Source organism: Galleria mellonella, unplaced genomic scaffold (assembly GCF_026898425.1).
Source record: "Galleria mellonella isolate WM207_F2 unplaced genomic scaffold, CSIRO_AGI_GalMel_v1 utg133, whole genome shotgun sequence".
Taxonomy (NCBI): Eukaryota; Metazoa; Arthropoda; class Insecta; order Lepidoptera; family Pyralidae; genus Galleria; species Galleria mellonella.
This window is the reverse complement of record NW_026441990.1, coordinates 538,400-565,231: the sequence shown is the minus strand read 5'-3', so window position 1 is coordinate 565,231 and position 26,832 is coordinate 538,400. Positions and strand designations below refer to the sequence as shown.

At 31.1% G+C, this 26,832-nt stretch overlaps 1 protein-coding gene across 2 annotated transcripts in view; it reads left to right on the top strand.

Annotated features, from left to right (window-relative positions):
* LOC113511011 (calbindin-32) overlaps positions 1-26,002 on the top strand; it is a 125,523-nt gene extending 99,521 nt beyond the window's left edge. Inside the window, exons 4-13 of one of the 2 annotated variants that reach the window (XM_052903143.1) lie at positions 9,452-9,541; positions 10,844-10,930; positions 13,288-13,344; positions 13,981-14,064; positions 15,234-15,289; positions 18,796-18,841; positions 21,164-21,175; positions 23,258-23,314; positions 23,963-24,034; positions 24,751-26,002. In XM_052903143.1, the coding sequence (XP_052759103.1) occupies positions 9,452-9,541; positions 10,844-10,930; positions 13,288-13,344; positions 13,981-14,064; positions 15,234-15,289; positions 18,796-18,841; positions 21,164-21,175; positions 23,258-23,314; positions 23,963-24,034; positions 24,751-24,903 (714 nt within the window). In that variant the 3' untranslated portion in view covers positions 24,904-26,002. The remainder of the gene's footprint in view (positions 1-9,451; positions 9,542-10,843; positions 10,931-13,287; positions 13,345-13,980; positions 14,065-15,233; positions 15,290-18,795; positions 18,842-21,163; positions 21,176-23,257; positions 23,315-23,962; positions 24,035-24,750) is intronic. The other variant, XM_026894567.3, reaches the window with a different exon arrangement.
* The last annotated feature ends 830 nt before the right edge of the window (positions 26,003-26,832 follow it).

The following is a 26,832-nucleotide window of genomic DNA, read 5'->3' as shown; positions in this document are numbered from 1 at the left end:
ATTAATAAAGATTTCTCAATCTGAGTCATAGGAAAATACGAAGCTTTAATTTTTTATCTATGTTATCTAAATTTGGGTGCTTGTGAAAAAACAAGCTACAATAAACTTGTTTACGATTGAATATTTATAACAAACTATATGAAATAATATCAAGGATGCATAAAATATAAGCTATTTTTTACAATTTCATTTATTAAATATTATATTATGAAAAACTACAGATATGGTGAATTTATATTGTTATTAGTTTCAAGTTAAAATATTTCACTCATTTCACTAACACTTATATTACAAATAATTTATTTTAATTATACGGATAATTAAATATAATAACTAAATATTATTAAAAAAAAATAACAGTAAAGACAAAAAACCAATTATTACAATTTACAAATAAAAACAAGATTTAACTTAATGCATATGGTATCGCTAATATGTACTATGTACAATCAACTAAATTAAACTTGAAGTAATGGATACAAACATTGCAAGTAGGCAGTTATGCAAAATAAAGAGTTAAAATCACACATTTAAAGATTAATTATTAAACAACCATTGACACAGCCACACGTCTTGCGAATTCTTACAATTGAATAAATCTAAATAAAAATATTCCTCCCAATTATCTATACAAATGATGAAAATTATCTATACAAATGATGACATATTTTAATGCAATAACTTACATGTAATTAGATTGAAAAAGCTCGATTAGTTTCGGGACCATTCGGGACCCTTAATCGTAAGCGCCTTGCCCCGCTGAGAGTTACAAGCGCTTGCGGTATCCTCACAGATACATTTTACATTCGTAAGCACACATTATATTAAAATATATTGTGTGCTTACGAAACATTTATTAATAAAAATGATGAAAAACAATGCAATTATTTAGAGAAAAAATAATCATCGCGCTTACTTGTGATGACAAAATATAACAATATTTTAATTTCATCGTATGATCTATTAAATATACACAAAGATTATGTACAATTTTCTAAGTAGTTTAAGACCGACTTTTTATTCAAAACAGATACCTAAGTACCCTTTAGATTAGACTATCTATAGTGCCTAAATATTATTTATATTATATATTAATATCTAAAATACAATAAATAAAATAAATGTCACTTTATCAATGTATCACATATTGACCACACAAATCACCCATTGAATAATTAAATAAAATTTATTGCGGAAATGATTTTATAGTAGATTACTGTAATGTAATATACATATATAGTATACCACATATCGTCATAGTCGTAAAATAATGACGGATTTTTATATTGTAATCTTCGTCAGATCCGTCAGTATGCTACGACTATGACGATATGTGAATTACTCACTGAGCTATAGAGAAGGCTATGCTCAGAGTTTCTTTACGTAACAGAATACGAAATGAGGATATCCGCAAAAGAACCAAAGAGACCGACATAGCCCGAAGGAAAAGCAAGCTGAATTGGCTGAATGGGCTGGTCACATAGCTCAAAGAACTGACAACCGATGGGCAAGAAAGATTCTTAAGTGGCGACCCTGTCCGGGCAAACGTAGCGTAGGACGACTCCCCTCTAGATAGAATGACGACCTCTAATACATTGCAAGAAGTCAATGGATGCAGGTGTGAGCCATCTGAGGATCATTCCTTATGGCAGTCTATGGGGGGAAATCTATGTCCAACAGTGGACAGATAATAACTAATATGATGATAATATAATATATGTTAAATGTATAAGATATTGTCCGTTTAGTAAACATTTAAGCGTGTTTAATATTGTACGACGTTTTCTTGATACTTGAAATATTCAAGTCACTATGTACCAAATTATAACACTGAATTAGTGACCCATATCACAAATATATGGGTCACCATATGGGTGAGTATAGTATGTAGGCCAGGTGCTTCTAATAAGGACCGGTCTGTTCAAAAATACTGTAATTGGCTCTAGTTTTTTTTTTTTTTTTAGCACTATAAAGACATTGACAATAATTTTATCCATTTACATTTTTATTCTAAACTTAAAATTAATTTGAAACAAGCAACAGCTGAGTATCTTGCCCATTTTTCTCAGCTTAAATTGTATTCCGAACTGGGTGGTAGATTCATAAAAAAATAATTGTTTAAAAATGTTTATAATTAACATTCACTTGACTAAAAATATTTTTATTTAGTACTATTTATAGTTTTTTTTTTTATCTATTCGTAAAAAACCAAGCTGTTAAATACGGAAAAAGACGTCTATCCTATATATCAGGGGTGGCCGACTTGACTAGATCGAGAAGAGATGCTCTTACTGACGAAATTCTGCGCAATCTACCAATTACATACTTCTTGAAATCTTAAACGAAACAACAACACAGTTCAGTACACAATTATATAGTATTGTAGTATTTTTTTTTTTATTTTATTAAAAAGGAAAACATAAAATTGAACATTATTCTTAGTAACTACTTATTTATATTAGTGTGAGCATTGCGTCATAGCATCTTCCGCTAGATTAGCAAAATACTACATTTTTCCATTGCCACGATCGACTGGACTAATAGTCGCAATCGACCAATTGACCCCCTGTAAATTTTTTTTTATACAACTTAGAATGGCATACAAGCTGACGGCCCACCTGATGGAAAGTGGTAACCGTCGCCTATAGACATGAGCAGTACCATGGACATAACAGAGTATTCTGTTTCGCCCATGATACCTACCACGCGTTGCCATTCCTGAGGACTCAGGTGTTTTCCTCTGTACCTTGTAAATTCACGCCATATCCCACCCTTCAAACCGAAACACAACCAAGTAAACTGTATATTATATTAAAAAGGACATTATGTTCGTGTACTAAGTTATTATATCTTTTAATATTCACATACCTTTCAGTCTAACGAGAGACAATCCTTGGTGTTAATTTTAGTCATATACTACTAATGACATGTCCAGATATGTGTTCCTTGTCTGCACATGCTTTTAGTACTAAATTTGTGTACTGAAAAATTTTATTAAAAAATACAAATAAAAATATCTATTTACTATCTTAACGATTAATAAGAAGACAATGCTCGATGTTAGTCGATCACGCATTTTACATGTTTAACAATTACGTTATTTCAGTTAATTTTAAACTTTCATTGTTCACACATTTCATATTCAGGACTTAACTAATAAAGTTTTACCGTAATTACGACGTAAAGCAATCACGTCGAAACGTCTGACTTCTTATTTATTTATTTTCTCAACAGGCAACATTATATAGCATCATAAAAAACGTGACAATTTAAAAAAGGCTTTGTACGAGTTGACTTAAAGTTCATTTTTTAATTTGAATACTTTAAATTATTTTAATATTTTATCGTCCCCAAATACTTATCCAGTAATGATAACCGTATCCTCTAGCGGATTGTATACGGACAGTGACGTTATTGTAGCCGATCCCACCAGCAATGATCCATGGAATCGCGTACTGTGTTATCCCAATTTCTGTCGCTTGGACCGCACTGATCCTAGTGGTAAAATTCCCTCGATACACCACATCCTGGTACTGGATTGCGTTGACGAGCGGAGGTTGGTAGATATTTATTCTACAATATACAACAAATGTTAAAAATTGTTAGTAATGTATCAAAAACAATTCCAGTTCAATTTTTAAAAAACGCTCTTATTACAAGTTAGTTTACATAGTGAATTCTTGGACAATAAAAGAAGGTCATTATTTAGTCATTTTAAGGTCGTCACAAAAACATGACTATATAATGACGTCTTTTTTTTTCAATCATTCTTTAGTCATTTTGTAACCTCAAAATTATTAAATAATAACGTTATTATGGTCACGCATGTCCCCATACCTTGCCGTGTGGTCCCGGCATACAACGAACCACTCCTATCTTTCCCGTGAGAGTTGTAAGAAGCAACTAAGGGAACTTAATAGTCGAGGGATGGGCAGCAGCGTTCCTTAAATATTTCCGAAGCCTAATTGCCAAACCACAAGCCAAGCGTGACAACTACTAACTAAACACCCCTTATGGGGGAGATCTATGTACGGCATAAGACAGTTAACAGCTGATATGATAATGATGAAGTCGCTGTACTATTTAGAAAATCACACAAAACACTTAATAGATATTGACAACAACTACTTTTGACGAAAATATAGAAAGTTAATTAAAAGTTAAAATATTGGAATGAAATTAATCATGCTGTATATACGAGGGCGGTCGCACGGAAGCAACTTTGTACCAATAGCGCTCGCGGGGGGGAAAGGGATTGTTAGCAATGGGGTTTGACAGCCCCATTGCTAGCAATATGCCTTATTAGGTCGACCTCCACGTGGTTCCTCCTGGAAACCATCGTGAACAATTCTTGTTGAATTCGTCACGATGGGCTAACTGACCTACTTCATCCTCATCTATCGTCCTTCACTGGTGCCCCGCCGGTGTATGCCGATGGCATGGGTGGGCGCATTCCATTATCACCCATTAAAAAAAAAAAAAATAGCGCTCGCGTAAATAACTGTTATGGTGAGCGTACGGCTGACTAGCTAGTTCCTCGACTCAACGAACTACCCACCGATGTTCGAGATAATATTACTATTAGCAACATCAAATGTAAATTAAAACGACACTTCTTGCATGATTCTAATACAATTTAAATAATTTGAATGTATTTAGTATTAATATAAACCTACGTGGTTTCTGAATGCTAATGTAACATGATTTCTGTAACTTTGTATTTTTATTGATAATAAAAAAAAAATTAAATTCACCTTTGCAGTAGTTTATCACCAGTGGTGACATATCCAACAGTAAGATTGGACCTGGTAGCTCTGGATGGTGGTACTCTAATTAAAGAACCATATCCAAGCCCCAGTAGGCACAGTAACAGCAGTGGCAGCAAGTTCTTCATCTAAGAAAATTATCTGCAAAAGATAATGATAAAGATAGAGATTTATCGAGCAAGAATGAACGAAGATGTCGGTAGGGGCCACCCTAGACGGAGGTATGTCGACCAAATAGGCGACGTGCTTAAGAAGGGCCAAATTAAAAGTACCCGTAACCAGCGAGCGTGTATGAAAAGATCGATGAATGTGGAAGAAGCGAAAGAGGTTTGTTTGAATCGAAGCATTTGGCGTTCCATTGTTTCTGCCTACCCTAATGGGAGACAGGCATGACAGATATGTATGTATGTATGTATGAATTATAAGTCCAGTGACTAGTAGCGTCTTTAACTTATTACAAAGTACCAATAAAAACTAAAGCTCGCAAAATAGATACTAATAAAGAAAAATAAATCAACAAATCATAGTGAAAAATAATAAATTAACAAATTATCAGATTATAATATTCTTTTTTTTATGGATGAAAATGGTATGGTAACCCCGCCTGTGCTAACGGTATACGCTGGCGGAGCACCAGTGAAGGGTGATAAATGGGAATGAAAACAGGCCAGTTAGCCCATCATGATGAATTCATCAGGAATTAACCATGATAGTTTCCAGGGAGAACCGCGAAGAGGTCGACCTGGTTGGGTATATTGCTAGCAACGGGATCCTCAGTCTCCATTACTAACAATCCCTTTCCCCCAGATTATAATATACTTTATTTATATAATATATATATAGACTATATACATGTACATGGGAAATATATACGAAAAATTTATATGTAAATTCCCAGTAAGAGCAATAGATGCCAAAACCATCATGTTTAGAAATTTTGTCTGTCTGCCTGTATGCATGTTTGTTCTGACATCACGCAAAAACTATTGCATCAAACTGGATGCGGTTTTCCAATTTTGTGCCTGAAAGACTAACTTAATTTTTTTTTTATACTACTTAGAATGGCAAACAAGCTGACGGCCCACCTATTGTAAAGTGGTAACCGTCGCCTATAGACATGAGCAGTACAATGGACATAACAGAGTATACTGTTTCGCCCATGATACCCCCCATGCGGTGCCATTCCTGAGAACTCAGATGTTGTTCCTCTGTACTCAGTAAATTCACGCCAATTTAAAATCTAGTGTAAATTTTATCTTGACACGCCATCTAGAAGTGAGCTATTTTCCTACTTTGAATCCACGGGGAAAAAGAGATTGTTAATAATTGGCGAATATTCCCTTTCTAGCAATATTCCGCGTCAGGTCGGCCTCCGCGCGGTCCCCCTGGAAACCATCGTGCTGAATTCCATGTGTACTCATCACGATGGGCTAAGTAACCTGCCTTCATCTCACCTATCATACCTACCCTCACTGCAGCACACTCACAGCGTACTTAAATAAAAAAATAATCTTATTATTAAAAAAGAAAATAAAATCGCGTCCATTAAAGGAAAGTTCTATAATTCTTCTACTATTTATCCTTATATCTATCTATTTGAAATACCTTAAAATACTTACTATGACTTTGTTTGACTATGAAGTGATACACACTGATGCCTGTTTATCACAAAACACTTGTGAATGTTATATATATAATAAAAACTAAAGATAAGACTTATCTATGATAAGATAATAAACAATGATCTGTTTTTATTATAATAATAAGTAAGCAATAAATAAAGATTCCCACGTAAGTAATATAAAACTGACTAAATAGAGTGATGATATAAGTTTTTTTTATACAACTTAGAATGGCAAACAAGCTGACGACCCACCTAATGGAAAGTGGTAACCTTCGCCTATAGACATGAGTAGTACCATAGACACAACAGATACTGTTTCGTCCATGATACCTACCATGCGTTGCCATTCCTGAGGTCTCAGGTGTAATTCCTCTGTACCTTGTAAATTCACTGCCATATCCCACCCTTCAAGCCGAAACACAGTCATGTAAACACAACTGCTTTACGGTTGAAACACGAATGGGACAGAGATTTTCAAAGATTTAGGTTTCTTATCTCTTATTCATTTTTCTTACTGTTGTTGTTTTAAATTTCGCTTAAATCGAACAGGCAAAGATCATGGTCTGTACAGCCTAGTCACGTTTTCTTCTTGGAAATATCAGGCAGCGGTTTTCTTTTTTAAATTATACTTGTTCATAGTTCGCATAGGCAAAGCGCAAATTATATCTAGCATGGCGCGCACACTGGCGATTTGGCTAGCTTCCAACACCGGATGGTAGTCACGTATACCGACCACGTAGTTTGCAATTTAACTTTATTGGATCGGAAGCTGTTATGCGACAAAATAAATGTTTAATATTACTCTTTCACAAGTACCGCGGGGCACACAGCAGATTTTTAGAAGTTTCAGATTTATTGGATTCCAGTCACGTGAACATATAATAGTTGTCACTGTTATTTATTAGGGTTTTAATACAGAGTAAATAATCACTATATTATGAGGAGTTGACAACACCCTTATATTTACGAAGCCTGGAAAATGAATGTATGTTACCATTTCGAAACAACAACACAATGAGAATAAATGAATATTCACAGCGTTTCTTTTTAATGAGTAAAACCCGCTTACGCTACCAGAATACGCTGGTAGGGCACAAGTAAGAGATGTCAGAATGAAAGCGGGTTAGTAACCCCATCGTGACGAATTCAAGAATCAACGACTATGGTTTCCCGAAGGAACCGCGTGGAGATCGACCTGTAGGCATATAGCTAGCAATGAAGCTGTTAGACCCCATTAATTTATAGTGTTGCACCATTATCAAATTTTTGTTCCAAGAGACCCAAGTCTTAGTTTGCTAAAAACGGGTCAAATTTTTATCCATGTTTCGTGAATCAGGTTTCCATAATTTATATTTATTGTTAAGTATATAGGTGAAAGAATATTTAAAGTATGGTTTTGTTTTTAATAAATTGAAAATGTGCGCCATACATGAATATTAATTTATATTTTTAAATTATATCACATAAACAATTCTTAATTTAAAAATCGCCTGGTTTGGGAAATTTTTAATGTAATTGAAAAACAACATACAGCAAATCTGAAAAAGAAAAAAGTTTGTTTTAATTTAAAAAAAAACTTATGTCGACCAATTTGCTGTGTGATCTATATAATGTAAAATATATACATAAATACAAGAATAACTTTATCTATGTAGTAATAATAATCTATATTAAATAAAATTGTTAGTCTAGGCATATTAAACAATATATTTCATCTCTGTTTCATATTGAACATCAGTATCACACTTTTGCTCTTATCTCTCATCATGTGTACAGTTTTACAGAAGAAATTTACTTGTGAAATAAAATGTAATATTGTAAATATAAATTTGTTTATTTCCACAAAAAAAAAACATTGACTTTAATTGTTGCAATATTGTAGTAATTTGTAATAAATATTTTTTTATTCACAACAATTCATAATTTATATAATGTAACTTTTTAAAAAAGTAACAGCTGAATTTCTTGCCCTGAGTATATCCTGGCTGATATTACGTTCTTAATGAGCGGTAGAATCATTAAAATATTCCTATTTTTAAGTTTATTTGAATAAAAATATTTCATTCTTTCTCTTTTTTCTTTGCAATTGTGAGAAAATAACAATGGTTATTATAAAATTGACTAAGGCTTCAAAAACATCCTTGATACAATTCTTACACGGTACAAATTGATAAAACGTCACCTACCTCCCGCACAATGCTCAATACAACGCGCGGCGTATAAATTATAGAAACTTCCAGAAACATTTTTTCACACAAAAGCTTATATAAGATCACTTTGTTAAGAAAGTCGCTCTAGATACCTACGGGAAGTTAAAACGAAGAGCAGACTTTTTCTAGTTGAAAATTGCTTCCCATTCACTTGGATATGTCTTGGGACAACAATAGCGAGATTGGACTTGGGAAGTTTTACAATTTATTTATTCTTTATAAGCTATTTCCCGCGACTTTACGCGCGTCTTTCAGTATATAAAGTATTCCATGTGTTAAATTAAGACATAACCTATACGTCTACTGAATTTAATTCAAATCCGTTCAGTAGTTTATGCGTGAAAGAGTTACAAACATCCATCTTCCCAAATATCCTTACAAATCGTATATGTGGTAGTAATATGATTTACCTTATTTACTGAAATATACTAAACTAATTAAAAGGTAAGGAGGTTTCTTCAGAGTCGGCTACGCACGCGTAATACCTCTGGTATTGCAGGTGTTCATAGGCTGCGGTAACCACTTACCATCAGTTGAGCCGTATGTTTGTTTGCCACCTCAGTGGTACAAAAAAAAACATTATGAAAAGCCAAACTGCGGTTGCCAACCCACCTACCAAGCTTGGCAATTACTGGCAACCCCCCTCCCCCTTATAGGGGAGGCTATGTTCAGTAGTGGACAGTTGACGACTGTTACAACGTTTTACTAATAACTTGTAATAATAATAAGTGTAATTAAGTACACAATATTCAAAATATGTAAATGAAAACTAATACATAGATGAATTAAAACTGTAGGTTAGAGACAGTTTATAATATTATTAATAAAAAATTATCATTTGTTTTCAACAGGCTGTGTCAGATTCGATGTTGGTCGAGCTCAAAGCCTGCTTCATGGAGGCATATGACGACAACCAAGACGGAAAAATTGATATAAGAGAGGTAAGGAAATAATATATTATATATCTAGGTACATATTTCCAAATCTCTTTATTTACCACCGACTTTGAAACAGAACCTCCTTTACTAAGTCGGTTAAAAATAACACAAATCGACAAAAGGTAAAAACCGTAATATAATTGGCAATTCAAAACCGATTTGAGTTTTTTTTTTGCGAACTGATATCAAACTAAGTATAATGTCGTTTAAAGATTCAAGTTGATTTTGTACGACTTTAAAAAAGAGGTTCTGAATCTATGTATTTTTCCAGTATTATATATCAATTATATATTTATATTCAAATATTATAATAAAATATTTTACTTTATTCTTGCGCCACCTACCCACTTCTATATGTTCTCCTTTAACCAAAGGTTATCCCTTCTTTGCATGATTTTTTTCATTGGTGAAATAAATCAAGGTGATATAATTCATGTTTAAAATTAAAGGAAAAATGGTTAAAAAAATAATTTGACAGCTAATTTTTTTTTCTGCAATAGACATTAAAAAGGTATTCAGACACGATCAACTTAAAGTGAACTTGTTTTTTTATATAATTTTTGGGTATTCAATGTTATGATGGAAATTTCCACCATTATGCAAAGAATGGTTAAAGGTAGTAATGGTTAAAGGTAGTAAAAATAAAGATGGTAAAAAGTCTGTAAGAGATCGCCCTAGCGATAAGACCGCCTTTTGTACCTTTATGTACCTATATAAAATATTTTAATCTGTAATTTATGTTACTGTATTTCACTTGAATTTTTCAATTGTTATATATGTTTCTGGTGCAATAAAGAGTTAAATAAATAAATAATCATCATAATCATTTATGTTGTTTATTATTTATTTTTTACATTTATGTTTTAACAGTTATTATCTTTACCTATCCCATTAATGAAGTACCGCGTTCGTGATTCATTAACCGTCCCAAAGATTTTTTTTTATACAACTTAGAATGGCAAACAAGCTGACGGTAGATTGACAGGTAGAGCCTTTTGTACCATATTTTCTTTTGGTCAATAAAGTTATTTAAATAAATAAATAAAAATTATATCTTCTCGAATACAGAGTTGAAATTGAAAATTCTTTTAAACAGATGTATTCGACGGAAGTTTATAAAATATATTTACTTATTTATAAATACTCGGAATATTTGTAAATAAGTAAATAGGTATATTAACTATGTTTTTTTTATACTAGAAAGATGGCAAACAAGCATACAGCCCGTCTGATGGTAAACGGCCACTGTAGCCTAATATTATACTAATATCTAATGTAACATTAATTATATGTTTATGTTTACAGTTGGCCCAGCTACTTCCGATGGAAGAGAATTTCTTATTGCTCTTCAGATTTGACAACCCGTTGGAATCGAGCGTCGAATTTATGAAAGTATGTATAATTACAATTTTTTTAATGATTAAATATTTAACTTACCAAAGGGAGAATTTGTACAAAAGTCGTTTGCTTAGGCACCTCTGTCCCATTCGTGTTTCTACCGTGAAGCAGTTGTATTTGCATAGCTGTTTTCGGTTTGAAGGGTGGGATATGTTAGTAAATTTACAGGGTACAGAGGAGTAACACCTGAGTCCTCAGGAATGGCAACTTGTCAAGCCATCTTATTGTCTGCGGAGGAGGCCGCTCGCCCGACTCGCCCGACTCTCGGCTCGCCGTCTTTTTCTTTATTAATTATTCACTGCATTATTCTACCCTCAACAGCAACGCATGAGGAGTATCATGGGCAAAACAGTATACTCTGTTATATCCATGGTACTGCTCATGTCTATAGACGACGGTTACCACTTTCCATCAGGTGGGCCGTCAGCTTGTTTGCCATTATAAGTTGAATTTTTTTTTGTAGATATTAACATTCCTTATCCATTAAATACTAAACGAACAATGAACATTAAATGTATATTTTTCTATTTAATCATAATAAATATTTACTTTTTGTGGTTTATCGTTTATTTTATGACAGCCAGTGTACCGTTTATATGACATCATTTAACTATTTATACATCATATAATTGGATACCGTTTTCTGATTATATTTTCCGGGCGCGACATTTTTTCCGCACATTTTTTTCCTCACATATTTCAACAACATAAAAACTATTATATATTAAATTATTATGCAATACGATGGAAAAAATATCGCAGAAAAAAATTACCTATTTACCTACCTACAATATTTAACATATTGTAGAGTGTTTTAATTTAATCTTCATCGTAGTACAGTATTATAATTGGGAAGGATATTAAAGAGTGCGTGAATAAGTGCGATGCTTTTCTCGCAATATTGAAGAAAAAAATATAATTTTGGAATAGCTGCGTGAAAAAAATCGTAATGCATATTAAGAGCGTTAATAGCGAAGTATGGTAAATCGTATGTAGCCTATGATTAACGTTTTATTTTATAAGTAGAACACTTTTGTTTTTTTCAATAAAGGGGTAAAGAGTTTTCTATAGGAGGGTAACACGTGCGTAATGCCCCTGGTATTGTAGGCGTTCATAGGCTACGGTAACCGCTTACAATCACATGGGCCGTAAGCTTGTTTGCCGCCTCAGTGGTATAAAAAAAATCTATTTTAAATTTTCGCATTGTTTACATGTATTTAAATACACTATTGGGACTTAACGCAATGAAAAAATTTTATAGGTAAAAGGTGTATACCTTATTTATTACCCAAGTTTACATTACCTTAAGTCCCGATAATGTATTTCCCGATATATAATGTCCCGATAATTCCTTAATTGTTTTTTATTAATTATGACATAAGGGAGTCCATTTTTGACCAGTTGCCTAAATATATATGTTCGCAAGTTCTTTTTGAAACAAAATTTTTTAAGTACAATATAAATTAATAGAAGCGATTGAAACAAATCATTTTTTAATTACTTACTCGCTGTTATTACGGGCCCTTCGCTCCGAGTTCAAGTCGACCTATATTAATAAGTCTGTAGAGCCGACAATTCGTCACTGTCATGAAAAAGACATTATAAAACAAATTATTTCAGAGAGGCTACATATTTTTAACTGTTCTCAAAAGAGAAAATGTTGACAATTCGATTGTATCTTCTTTCTTATTGTTATTATAAGATTTCATGCCTTTTTAATGTAGTTTCTCTTCTTGTATTTAAACAATGACTTATAGGAGTGTGAAGTAATTCAATTACTATTTTTTTTTTATCATAAAATTGGATTCTTGTGTCTCATCTATGTAGACAATAAGACAAGGGAATAATAAAAAGATTTAGAAAACATTTAAGTAATAATAAATTAGTAATATTGTACCTATTCAATATAATAATATATTACTTGTAGACAATTTTTTTCAACATGACCTCGATTTTTTTTTTATAACATTTATATAATCAAGCCTACATCAAAATACATAATAATAATAGTAAATTATAGACGAATATTTTGACTATTACAAACCATAAACAAGATAGATTTTTTTTATGCTTACACACGTGGCATAGACAGCCAATTAGATGCGAGTTCCCATAAATGTGAGAATGTATTCAGTAACATTTCGCAACAACACAAGGGGCTTTATTTAAAACATAATATTCGAAATTCCAATTCCGGGAATTTTGTATTAATTCAAATATCCAATTAACACGCCGGCGATGGAAAACACCGATAAGGATAATCATTACATACGCTCGTGAGCACATTTTTCCCAATTTGAATTATAATTTCGCGGCCATTGTTAGCAAATTGACTGACAAATTGTTCGCAGATATGGCGGGAATATGACACGGATGGCAGCGGCTACATAGAGGCTGACGAGCTTAAGGTGAAAAATTGAAGGTCGTTTTTATTGATGACACGGCTATATTCAGAGTATTTGGACGCTTGAATTGTTTTAGGAAGGATCCTATTTATTATTCTGTTTAATTATTTATATAACCGACTTTAAAAAGTAGAAGTTCCAAATTCGGTTATATTTTTTTTTTATGTTTGTTACCTCATAACTCCGTCAGTCATGAACCGATTTGGAAAATTCCTTTTTTTTTAACTGAAAGGAATACATTACAGAATAATCCCATATAAGTTTTATCAAAATCGGTTTATATTTTTAGTTTTCAAATTAAAATAACTGGTTTTGAATTGAAGTGGATTTTCTGTGCAATATTTTTGTGAAATATTTTCATTCAAGTAAACTTAGATTTAAGCATTTTTGATTAGTCATTTTTTCATTTCCGCCCAAATGAAACACATTTTCAGCCAAAAAAAAAACGGGCAAGAAATGAAAAATGCTTTAGTAAAAAAAAAATAATTACATTAATATTAAATTTGTGTTAATACAAACTACGAAACAGTATCAGATCAAATTTAAAATATATAGTAACACATAAAATTTAAAAACAGATAAAATTTAAAATATATAGTATATAAATGTATTAATAAAGTTAAATTATTACTATTACAGAATTTCCTTCGGGACCTGCTGAAAGAGGCGAAAAAAATTAACGACGTATCTGAAGATAAACTGATTGAATACACAGACACAATGGTAACTGCTATTCGAAAACATAGCTCGTTTCAAAAATACAGTCTCCGTCTTCAAAACACCCTGATACTGTGTGGACAGCCCTATGATTTTAGACCATAAATCAGGGTTTCTTAAACTTTTCTTGTAGTCACAGATTACTTTCACAATTTAAACAATTCCACGAACTCCTGTCAAAAACATTTAAGTTAGGTCCTAAAATTTTACAAAAGACTAAGACTAAGCGCATAGCCTAATGATTATCTTTATCTACATACATATCTCTTGAATTCGCCACCTAACAACATTAATACGTCTCATTGAGATTACTACATACTTTTCTAATAAATATTTTCGAGGCTAACTAAATACACATGCTAGGAACCCCTAAGAAATCCGTGGACCCTACTTTAAGAAACTCTGCCATAAATATCTACGTAGTATTCGATTTAAGAAGAATTTTTGATACATTAATTATAGCAGTGCATTGATGTGAACGGCAAAAATTGTTAAAACAGCGATTGTTGTTTTAACAATTTTTACCTTCTCTTTTATCAACCGTTCCAATTTTGCCGCTCTGGGCATTATTTTTTATTGTACGTCAAAAAAAATAGGTATATCTACTCGTAATAACAATATGTCTGACTCATATTCCATCTGTCTCATTGTTAAATTGATAAAGATTGATGGTATATCTATATATAGATTTATCTATATGTATAGATTGGCTAATAGAGCACTAACTCCACTTTTTGTACCCCATTTTACAGACCAATAAAGTTTAAATAAAAAAAATGCTAAAAATTATTGATACCCATAAATTCCTCTGTCTACCACTATTCGACTAGATGCAATGACGACCTCAAATACATTGCAGGGAGTCAGTGATTGCAGGTAGCTCAGGACCGTTCCTTATGGCAATCCATCGGGAAGGCCTATGTCCAGCAGTGGATAGATAGCTGCAATGATTATTTCCTCTCTTTCCGTGAGTAGGGAAAGTAGATAAAACCTTATTTAAGAAGTCAGTTCAGGGTACGATAGGGCTGATGTATCAGAAAAGGGCTTTTAGCCCTTAAATTTTAAAAAAATAATAAATAAATAAATAGATTGACGATTGATATAGAAATCCTGTCGTCATGTAAACTATAAAAATAAATCAAATCTAACCCAATTTTTGTCTTTTTTTCTTACAGCTACAAGTTTTCGATTCCAACAAAGATGGAAGATTACAACTGTCTGAAATGGCAAAGTGAGTAATGTAAACTAATTTAATTTGCCATTAATGTTTTTTTGTACTATTGGCAATTAATCTCAATTAGATAATAACGAATGGCTCTGTTTTTATTTTCTTTGTGAAGAGTACGTGAATTAATGAATGAATAATCTTTATTGTACCCTTCAATGAAAGGTATAGTTATAAAGTGGCATTTTTTATATTAATGTACATTTTATAATTAATTAGCTTTTGCCCGCTACTTCAAACGGTTTGATTTTAGAAGTAATCAAATTTTATGTTTATTTATTGTTACAAAAATTTAAAATTACTGAAAATATGTTCTATTAGCATTCAGAAATCACGTATTATATTAATGCTGAATACTTTGAGACTAATTAATAGATTTTAAAAATGGTAAAATAATTTCTAGTGTTAAATACACTAGTTCCTAAATTACTGTACTGAGACCTTTCTAAAGACAACGCTACTCGTAAATTGAAGTCTAACTACATTCATTTTATGAAGGTAGCCCAAAATTAGATCAATGTCGAATTTCCCATTCAGAACTATTTGAGTCCTTGGATTAATTAATTAAATTTTACTCAGCGAACTAGGAACAATTCGAATTAAAATATTTCAATAAATATTTATTTTTAAACTTTTCCTCGATTAAATGTCACCGTGTAGACACCTTTTACGATTAACTAGCCGTACCCCGTGATTTCGCTCGCATGTATCAGTATATCTAGTATAAAGTATCCTCTATGCTAAATTAGAATATACCTAACTCATGTATCAAATTTTATTCAAATCCGTTCAGCAGTTTTCGGGTGAAAGAGTGACAAACCCATCGTTACAAACTTTCGCATTTATAATAATAATAATAAACTCTTTATTGCGTACAAAAGAGACGTACACAAGGAGTATACAGAAAGTGCATATTCGAAAGGCGGCCTTAACGCTAAAAACAATATGTAAATTTCTTACCTTTATAATATTAATTTTATATTAAAAATGCCTCGCATTGATAATATTAGTTTTTGCAATATCGAAACGTAATTGTTGAAAATGACATTTGGCGCCAACACTATCTGTGAATCTCTGTGGATATTAGACGAGCGTAATCATACTTCTTATTCTTACTAATAAACTAAAATTGTAACTAAACAATCATCTCCCATGTATAGATGTACATAAATATTTAAAAAAAAAACTGATATAAGAAATCTTTATTAGAACAATAGACAGCAAAACTTTTTTTTTTAAATTGACTGTCTATGTATATCTTTATTTTTGTAGCACACAAAAATCTTTTACACCAAATTAGAAGCGTCTTTCACAGTTGTATTTCTGACGATCTAACTTAAAAACTGATGTATATTTTATCTCGATACATCATCTATAATAGATCATTCCTTTAATTTTTCTACTTCCAAAATGCACGCTTACCTACATATTTAATACCAATACATTTTGATATAGATTGTCTTATAAAGTTAATGATAATTGAATTATAAATGAAGAATGATAATGATGAATTACAAGTATTTCTAGTAAATAATAATAACGTTTATTTATAAGCTCTAATTACACACATAAAATTTATAAAGAAAAAGAAAGAAATCATAGTTTTCGCGACAATATTGTGGGAAAAATTATACCAGTGTGTGCCGCAACATCACAAAAAGGCCACAATTCAGTGTGTGTAGCGTTACCCTATTGGACAAAACATTGGTTTTCTGCTATGACTTGTACTCACTCATAAGATGCGTTTACGTACAATCTAGTGATTGTGCAAACCGTACAATCTAGTGATTTAGTCTGTCAATCAATCACGATAAGTCCTTTTCAAGAGACTTAAAAAGGACGAAGTTCACAATTTGTTTGTAATTTTTTTGTTACCTTATAACTCCGTCAGTTATGTACCGACTTGAAATATTCTTTTTCATCTGAAAGTATTAACTTTCAGGTTAATCTCATAGAAATTTTATCAAAATCAGTCTAGTAGTTTAGTTTATAAACCAAAATAAGTAGTTTTACCACAATTGAAGTCAGTTTTAGGGTTCTGTACCAATAAGGTACAACAAAAAGCAAAAGAAAATTTATTTATTATACCTAAGCTGCATAGTAACGTGAAAGTATTTTTATTTAGTCATATTTGGAGCGTTAAAGTAACTAAAGATAGATTTTTAAAAGACGAATGTATGCACACGATTTTTATGTCATAAAGTATACTTAGTAAATACAACATATCTACATAAAAATAATTTGTAACTACGAGTATTTTTATGTGAAATAAGGCAATAATAATATAATAAGATACTGTTACTCAAATACGAATAGATAAAGCGTGAGTGATGTCTCTGATATTGCAAGATAGTCTATCGTCATACTATTGACGAAGAAGCGGGCATTGTATAAAAATGTTGAACATTAATGTTTTATTAATCCAATATATCAGCAGCTGTTGTCGCTTATAATTCACATCGCTACATACATAAATTTTTTATATTCTACTCTAGACTAAGGAAAAAGTCATAAACGAGGCGTCCTTCGATATTTTTTTTTGTTAAAAATTAATTTATCCTGTACTTGGTATATATAAAGTATTTTTGTTCATAAGATTTTTTATCTACATATTTAATGTCATGTTTGCTGACGTATTGTATTAAAATTGGAAAGACTCTTTGAATATTTGTATAAGCATATAATAAATTTATAGCTTGTATTTTAATTTTTAATAGTATTATTTTTAATAAGTTTCAAAGTATATGTAATAAAAATAGAATGACGCTATATATTTCCTGTCAGTGGTATTCTCTATTGATCTGTCTAGATCAAGAGTAAGGTCTTCCCGACCATTGCAGTTTCTGAACAGTCTCTCCTCCGCAACTGCAGTGTCCCTCTTTCTCTTTTCTCCAGAATAATTTTTCATTCCTTTTTATCAACTTTCTTTCTCTCCCTCCTATTTCCTTAATTCTTTCCTCCATACCTTAGATAACAGATAGCACCAATAAATGCATTTCGAAAGAAGGTTAACATCAGGCAAACGTCCGATTATAAAACCAAAATCCAAAAGCATAAATAATATGAATCAAATGATATTATTCCGACCCCAAATAATTTGAATTAGGACAAGAGGATGACGACGATGGTGATAATAATAATGCCAGATATTTCCTGAATGATACTGTACAAAATGACCCACTGAGGTACCTATATGTCACTCATGTCTTCCAGTGTGAAGGTTGTTATATTACAGCAGTGAAATTACTAGGTACGGAGTATTTATCATATCAATCCTCAGGATTTCCAAATATAAAGGGGAATACCATAGAGTATTTTGTTATTATTATATAAACAGGGTCATTAAGACTCTGTTGATACTAAGCGATGGCCACCCTCTCTGTCATATAGGCCATCAGCTTATTTGTCGTTTCAAATTTATGTAGGATTTTTTTTTATCTCATGCTCTAATATGTATTTAGTCTTAATCAAACATTTCGATATCTTAATATTTTTTACTTGAATGTTTACAGACTACTGCCTGTCAAAGAGAATTTCCTCTGCAGACAAGTGTTTAAGGTGAGTGACAGTGACATTTCATTTCCCGCCAAAGTTTCCCGCTATAATTGCGACGCCATTTAACCGTTTAATACATTATGTATGCGTTTCTGTCTGCCCTTTAACATATCGAATTCATTATTAACAGTACTAATCAAATTTATAGTAGATAATACTTACTACTTTAGGTTACGCATTGTTCTTATTATAAGTACTGACTTACTGCCTGTTATTAATTTTATATTATAGAACCTACCTTTTTCGTAGATATGAATTCAAATTTCATGAACGTACCTGATTGATCTTTATCGAATTATTATTTATAGCTGGTAACTTAAGCAAGTCATGCTCACTAATAATGTTGGGCTACATAAAATATGGTTGAACGCATTGATGACTGGCTCATATCCGTCATAGTCGTGAACGGGTGCTACTTTTGTATATTTTACTAAAGTTTTACCACTATCTACTGTTGATTACTATTTCCAACCAACTTCAAAAAGAAGGAAGTTCTAATATGGTTGTATTTTTTTTAAGTTTGGTGCCACATAGCTCCGTCAGTTGTAAACCAATTTGGAAAATCTTTTTTTTTTTTAAAGGGTATACTTACAGATTGGTTCCATACAAATCTTATCAAAATCGGTTTAGTAGTTTAGTTTTTAAATCAAAATAACTGGTTTTGCTACAATTTAAGACTGTTTTTTTTTTTTTTTGGAACACAGTCTTAATTATTTTATTTCTTTTAAATATATTATTACTAGCTAATTTAATGGCAATTTATTTTACTCAAAACGAATTTTCCCAACTACTTGACAAAATTATTTGATAAATGTATGTACTGTTTAGAGTTACTAATATACTAAAGAGATTCCTATATGGGATAAGTCTGCTATTGTATGTTAAATCTTATTAATGAACCCAATTTAAAGTACGTGCGTACAAATAAAGAAGTGTTGCGTATAATGAAATAGATAACTGAAGGTTTCTATCAAGATATTTACTGTGAAAACAATTTTTTACTATTTCTTAATGTAAGCAGGTTCCAAATAAACCAATGAAGAAACCAAATAAGTTTTATTTTAAAAAAGAAGAATTTTTTTATTAAAATATAACTTACAGAAGTCGTCAGTCATATTAGGCGGGAACAAGGAGAAGCGACAAGAAAACAATCTTTTTCTTGCTCACATCAAGAAGAAGTAAAAAAATCTTTGTTTTATAAATATTTGATTATATCCAATATTATAACTTGTAACCAATATTGAAATCGATACTTAAACGGGCAGCTGTTCATCGATTCACGTCTCGACTTCTCAACTCGAATGAAAAGCTACTTTCATTACCGCGAACAACTACTTGTACCGAATATTTTATTTGTGTTACACGAAATACAACTGTAACACGAAATGAATAAGGTACATTTTGTCGATATCAACATTATCTAATTCATTTCACGGACAAATATCGACTTGTATTAAGTATTGTTTGCCGTGTTATTTATTTTAGGGTGATCAAAAGATTTTTCACAAAACGTAGATTCAATTTATTTTCCATAAACGCTTTTTACACGAAGGGCATGTTGATTTGATATGTCATAGCTATATTGTTTTTTAATTTATGCTAGCACTGTTACAATATTATTTTACATCGTCAATTATTATTACTGTAGATACCTACGTATTAGTTTCGTATAAATTTCAAATAGGTATAATTTAGTTTGCTTACATTAAAACATATACACCTGCTCATTAACATTTTCATTCAGTACATTTACATTAAAATCATTATAAAAAACATATAGTGTTTAATCTTACACTGACCATAAACTCATTAATATTGTGAAATCATTAAGCATCTTCAATTTAGTCATATGGGAACTAAGAAATAAATATCTATAATCTTAAATATCTATTAAATAAATATCTATTATCTATAACTTGAAAATATATTATAATATGTTATTATGTCACAATTTGGCTGAGTACTAAATTTATGACCATCTTAAAATTTTACAGATAGGTAATATAAATTATAGAGTACCATAAAACCAATAGATATGTAGTAATATATATATATATATATATATATATATATATATATATATATATATATATATATATCTGCAACAAAGGCAAAATGGTCTCTAATAAGTGAAATTTTCATAAAATACACGTAACCTCTACCTAAAAGAATCACTGAAACAACTACACTAAATGCTGTTTATGTAAAATTATTAAAGACTTCTGTGAAAGTACTGACTCTTCTAGCATGCAATGAAACGTACTGTGGTTTGCCTGTCTTCTGTCTGTCCTAACACTGATGCTTGTCTTGCACTGCACACACTAGGAGGGCATAGAGGTGAGTCCTCGGTCTACTAACGCCTTTGCTTTATGCTAATAAAAATACAGCATTCTGCATTATGGTCATTTCATCAAAGATGGCGCCTGACGATTATATAAAAAAATATTAATATTCCCAAATTTATATATATTTTTAATTAAATAGGAACGCGTTTATTATACCTACAGTTTATATATTAATTTACAGCATATGTAATAAATAAGCAGTCGCCATCTTGCCGTTATCTGAATATTAAATAAACGATAATATAATTAAAGGTACTGTCCTTAATTGTTAATAAACAATCATTATCTATCTAATTTTAATTAAATATTCAGGTACATTTGTATTTATATATAATTGTTAACATTCACAGCTTTTGTGACGTTGAAATAAGTATTTTATACTTTTAAAAGGATTGTATTTAGAATTAATAGTTATTGTAACTGCGCATTAAGTAAAAAATATAAAAGTAGTGTTAGCATGGCTATAAACTAAATACGTACCTAGGGTCGTACACATAGTTAAATGATTTGTGAAGTAGATATTATATTTAGAGTATATTTATAAATAGCAATTCCATAGTTATCACCATTTGCTTTACAAAAATGAGATCCTAAATTCGAATCCGAAAAATTCCAGAAACGAACATTTCAAAAATAAGTATTAATATTCAGACTAATACCCTTCATTCTATGTTTGTGTTTATTGTAACATAGGGTTCTTAACTCGAGAATCAAGCAATAAATGTGTTTCTGTGGTATCCTCACGAACATTTAGTGTAAGTCTCGCACACATACAAATGGTTGAAAAAATTAAACAAAAGAACACTAATTCTGAATTAGTTTTCTTTTGATTTTGGTAATTCCACTTATTTCTATGTCCATTACTTTATCTTTTTTTTCTATTCTTAATAGCACTACCCTATAACTTACTTTCCTTAATACCTACCGATTTCTTCCACCTTTATAACTTAACTTCTATTGCAGATCATAAACGTACACTTATATTTTAAAAATGTACTTCTCCCTCGCCTGACTTTATTGACGTAAACCATTTTAATTTTAAATTTTAAAATAGTTAATAACTTCTTAATACAGTAGTATCACAATGGACAAAAGCTTCATTCATAAACTGAAAATAACTTCAAGATTGTTTCTAACAATTTTTAAATAATTTATGAATTTAAATGTAACACGATCTTTAAACTTTTTGCCGTTATTATCATTGAATTTTAATGTGGAATATGGGCGAAACAGTATACTCTGTTATGTCCATGGTACTACTCATGTCTATAAGCGACGTTTACTACTTTCCATCAGGTGGGCCGTCAGCTTGTTTGCCATTCTAAGTTGTATAAAAAAAAGGATATATTTTTTTTTTAATATGAATATAATTTTTCTCATCAAGTTATATAGGTTATAAAAGAATGACGTTTAATGTCCCATGTTGGGCGCCAATTAAAATATGTATAATAAATATGTTAATTTACAAATATTACAAACTTTTATATATATTTCATTTATAATAATAAATACAAGGGAATACCCTTAATACGATATGTCCATCATGCAATTCACTACGTATCCCCAAACAAAGTAAAGATTGTTCTGTGAATAAATACTAAACAATAGCTAGATATATCTACTTAAATACATTTCATTTCGTATAAACAATGGAGTACCTACGTAAAGTAAACAAATGCTTATAAATAGATAGTATTCATGTATAAAAATATTTGTTTGTATTATACGGGAATGGAGTCTACAACTTAGGAATGTTAGGCAGTCTATAAAACTTCAATCAAAAAACACACAGGTACATTAAAAAAATGTTTTTATCTATATACACTATAATCACACACACACGTACACTTATATCTTTTTTATTATTATCATTGTTCTAATTATTTAGTCCATTACAACACAAAATCACACCTTTAATAACTTCAAAATCTTTATACTTATAACATAATCCAAATCCACAATACATATTTTTCTAACTTTATTTTGTCTTAAATTCTTTTTGCCGTTTACAAATATATTCAAATCCTTACTTATATAATTGTTTTTAAATTAATGTAATTTGTTTTATCCACAGGGCGCTACCAAACTAACAAAGGACGATATAGAAAGAGTATTCTCACTATACGATAGAGTAAGTTATTTCATAATTGCATGAAAAGTTCAATAAATTTTCCCTATCTAAAAAATATAGTGTTCAACGGTATTTGACTTTTATCAGCCTCCAATATTTTAATTTATTACAACTTGAAATACAAACAATTAACGAGTGACTTTTCCTTATAATCACAAAGCAAGTAATCACTACGTTATACTATAATGCTTATAGACAACAGACAATTTGTTACGGCTTTGGCAAGAAGTTAGATAACTTCTTACACAGATGCGTAAACCACAGACATCTCTTAATACGTGTAATCTGTGACGTCTACATAAGTACTCCTTATGTATCGCCAATCTAAGGACTGGGGTGCTATTATTAAATTATTTTAACTAATATAGATAGATCCAATGTTTATGACTTTATGTTGTTCTTTTATTTTTAAATTTCTTGTAACATCTCTTAAATCCTTGAGTCTTGGACCGTTAAATACTAGTAATTACCTCTTGTGAGATTTTATAAAGATAACATACTAAACTAAGTTCATACATAAAAATTAGTTAATCTTGCTATAAATTAGGTATACTGATTATAATTGATTAACAAAATAGATGTTTAAAACATAAACTATTCTTACTTTTGAAAACTTAATGTTAACGGATGAAATTAATTTTGTGACAGGATAATAATGGCTCAATTGAAAACGAAGAATTACGGGGCTTCTTAAAGGATCTATTAGAACTAGTCAAAAAGGTAAGTTAATAAAATGAAGGGCTTGCCTCTAAGCAGTCTTTGACGCCCCTCCCCCACCTAACTACGGGAAAAAGGTTTACCGTCTCTTACTAAGGGTCTTTAAACAAAATTATTTATTAACTGTCCTTCCCCCCCCCCCCCCCCGGGAAGGACATTCACCGGGTGAAAAAGGGATTCTTAGCAATGGAGTTTCACAGCCCTATTGCTAGCAATATAGGGTATGTTACTAGCAGCAGGGCTGGCATATCAGGTCGACCTCCACGTAGTTCCCTCTAGAAACCATCATAATTCTTGTTGAATTCGTCACGATTGACGACTGACTTGCTTCATCCTCACATATCATCCCTCACTGGTGTCCCGCCTGTGTATGCCGATAGAGCAGGCGGAGTTACAATTTCGTTAAAAAATCTGTCCTTTCTTAACGACGAGAAGAATATCATCGGAACCCCACGATGATCTTTCTATTATAGAATTTTATACGATTCTGTATTAATCCTATGATGCCTCTCTTAAACCTCAGCAGCCCTTTTGAAGCCAATATATTTTAGAGATTTTGTCTATCTGTCTGTATGTTTATTCCGGCATCACACATAGAGCGCACATCACGAGCGCTACCCGACCGGCTCCAATAATTTCAATTATTTGTTTTAGATTCAAATTGATTATCACGATAGATTAGGTATGTATCTACTATATTATCTCTTTTCCTTTTTCAGGATTACGATGCCCAAGACCTTTTAGAATTTGAGGAAACAATCCTTCAAGGCGTCGAGTACAGCAGCGATGGGAAAATTAGTAGGAAACAACTCACCATGATACTGTTGGCACTCGCAAAACACCATCAAGAAGAGGAGCCATCGACACCGTAAATAGAAACCGTATCTCACCGCCACTCCGTCCCGATATCCGAACGAATTTGTAGTAATGCGAACTTAAAATTTAATTTAGTGCTCTTTTTATTTTTATGGTAAATGCGCACAATGAATTTTTAACGCACGTTTTTTCGAGCATAATTCTTTGACATCGGAAACCACAGATATACAGAGTGAATCAAAACATGTCGGACTCTAAAAGAACGTCATTTTTAAGTCATTTTAAGACCGCGACCTAAAAACGATTGAAAAATGACCTCTTCTATACAGTCACAGACGTCATCTTACTACTTGGAAAAGGATGATAATTATTTTTATTTCACCCTATATATCTTTTAAACGTACATGCAATGGAAAGCTCGCGCCGAAAAATGTCACGCGATGGAAATTCTGTGCGTATTAACCTTTAGTTCTCAACCGATTTCACCGTTCAGTGTTTTAAGACTGTGTCGTAATAAATAGTTTTTATTGCCACAGAATACAATGCTTATATTATATATTTTAGTGACTATGTCTTGGACATTTTGTGTATTAAAAAAAAATAGATTTAAAATAACATGTGCTGTTAACTTTGGGTCAATGTTGTTGAAATAATATAGCATTAAAGTTGTCACAGGAATGTATGTGCAAATTATGTACCTTTTTATAAATACTCATCAATCAAAGCCAAATCAAATGCCAAATATTTTAATCTAGCGCGTTTTACATTTATAAATCTATTTTCATAAATCGTATAATAGAATTCTACTAGATATATATATATATAGATATCACTAAAATAATCTCCGCATACATATCATTCCAACAAATACGATACTGTAAATGATATTTCATTAAAAATAAATATCTCGGCAAAATGTATGTATTTAACAGTGGTAGATAAAGCTGTTTAACACACTAAGCGCTACCTTCTGATAATCACATGTTCGATCCTTGCATACAAACATTTTTATGTCGAATACCTCTTGTATTGGTCTCAGGGTATTTTTCTACTTATTATATGTATTTTAAAATCAATTATCCAATACTCAAAATACAAACTCTGTTTAGTTTGATACTAAATAATGTTATTTTCAAGTTTACGTACATATAATATATATATATATATATATATATATATATATATATATATATATATATATATATATATATATATATATATTATCCTATTTTTAAACCACTTTTAAATACCCTCACCTGGTCTTAAGGATCGTTAAAGTATTACATGAAATAGACAACTTTAAAACGCTTAATTCAAATGATGCAACAATCTATATTCATTCAAAATTAAATATCATATCACTTCATTGAAATAATATTTACATGTTTATATAAATTTGATAAAACCAAGTAGATCAAAATTTCCAAAGTTCCTAACGTCTTGTAGAATTTTCTGTATGCGCTTGAGCAAACAACAAAGCATTAAATACAATGTCAAAAAATTTATAAAAAAAAAAACATTTGATGTAGCTTTTATTCCTCCCTGAATGTTGTTTGCTTGCAAACTGTGTGTCTAGATTTAATAAATGGATGTAGTAATTGCACGAATAACTCTTTAAATCTAGCATTATATTTTATTAAATTAGAAATTGTATCTGTGACATACAAAAACATACATTGTGAAAAACAAACAGTTAAATAATTAATAGACAACATTACAATAAAAAGAATTACTCTTCGCCAAAACAAATGCTTATTACATATATATTGGGATTCCATTGGAATCCTATTGGGATGCAGAATTGAAATTACAGGATACAGAGGTATAATACTTTAGTCCTCAAGGATGGGGTAATCCGAGAAAAGTAACATGAGCGATAGTAAAAATAAAAAAACAGCATCAAACGACTGAATGCTGCGAAAGTCACTGCAGGTACTACGAATAGATAAATATATTTAATTCAAGAATAATTTGTTATTGGCGAA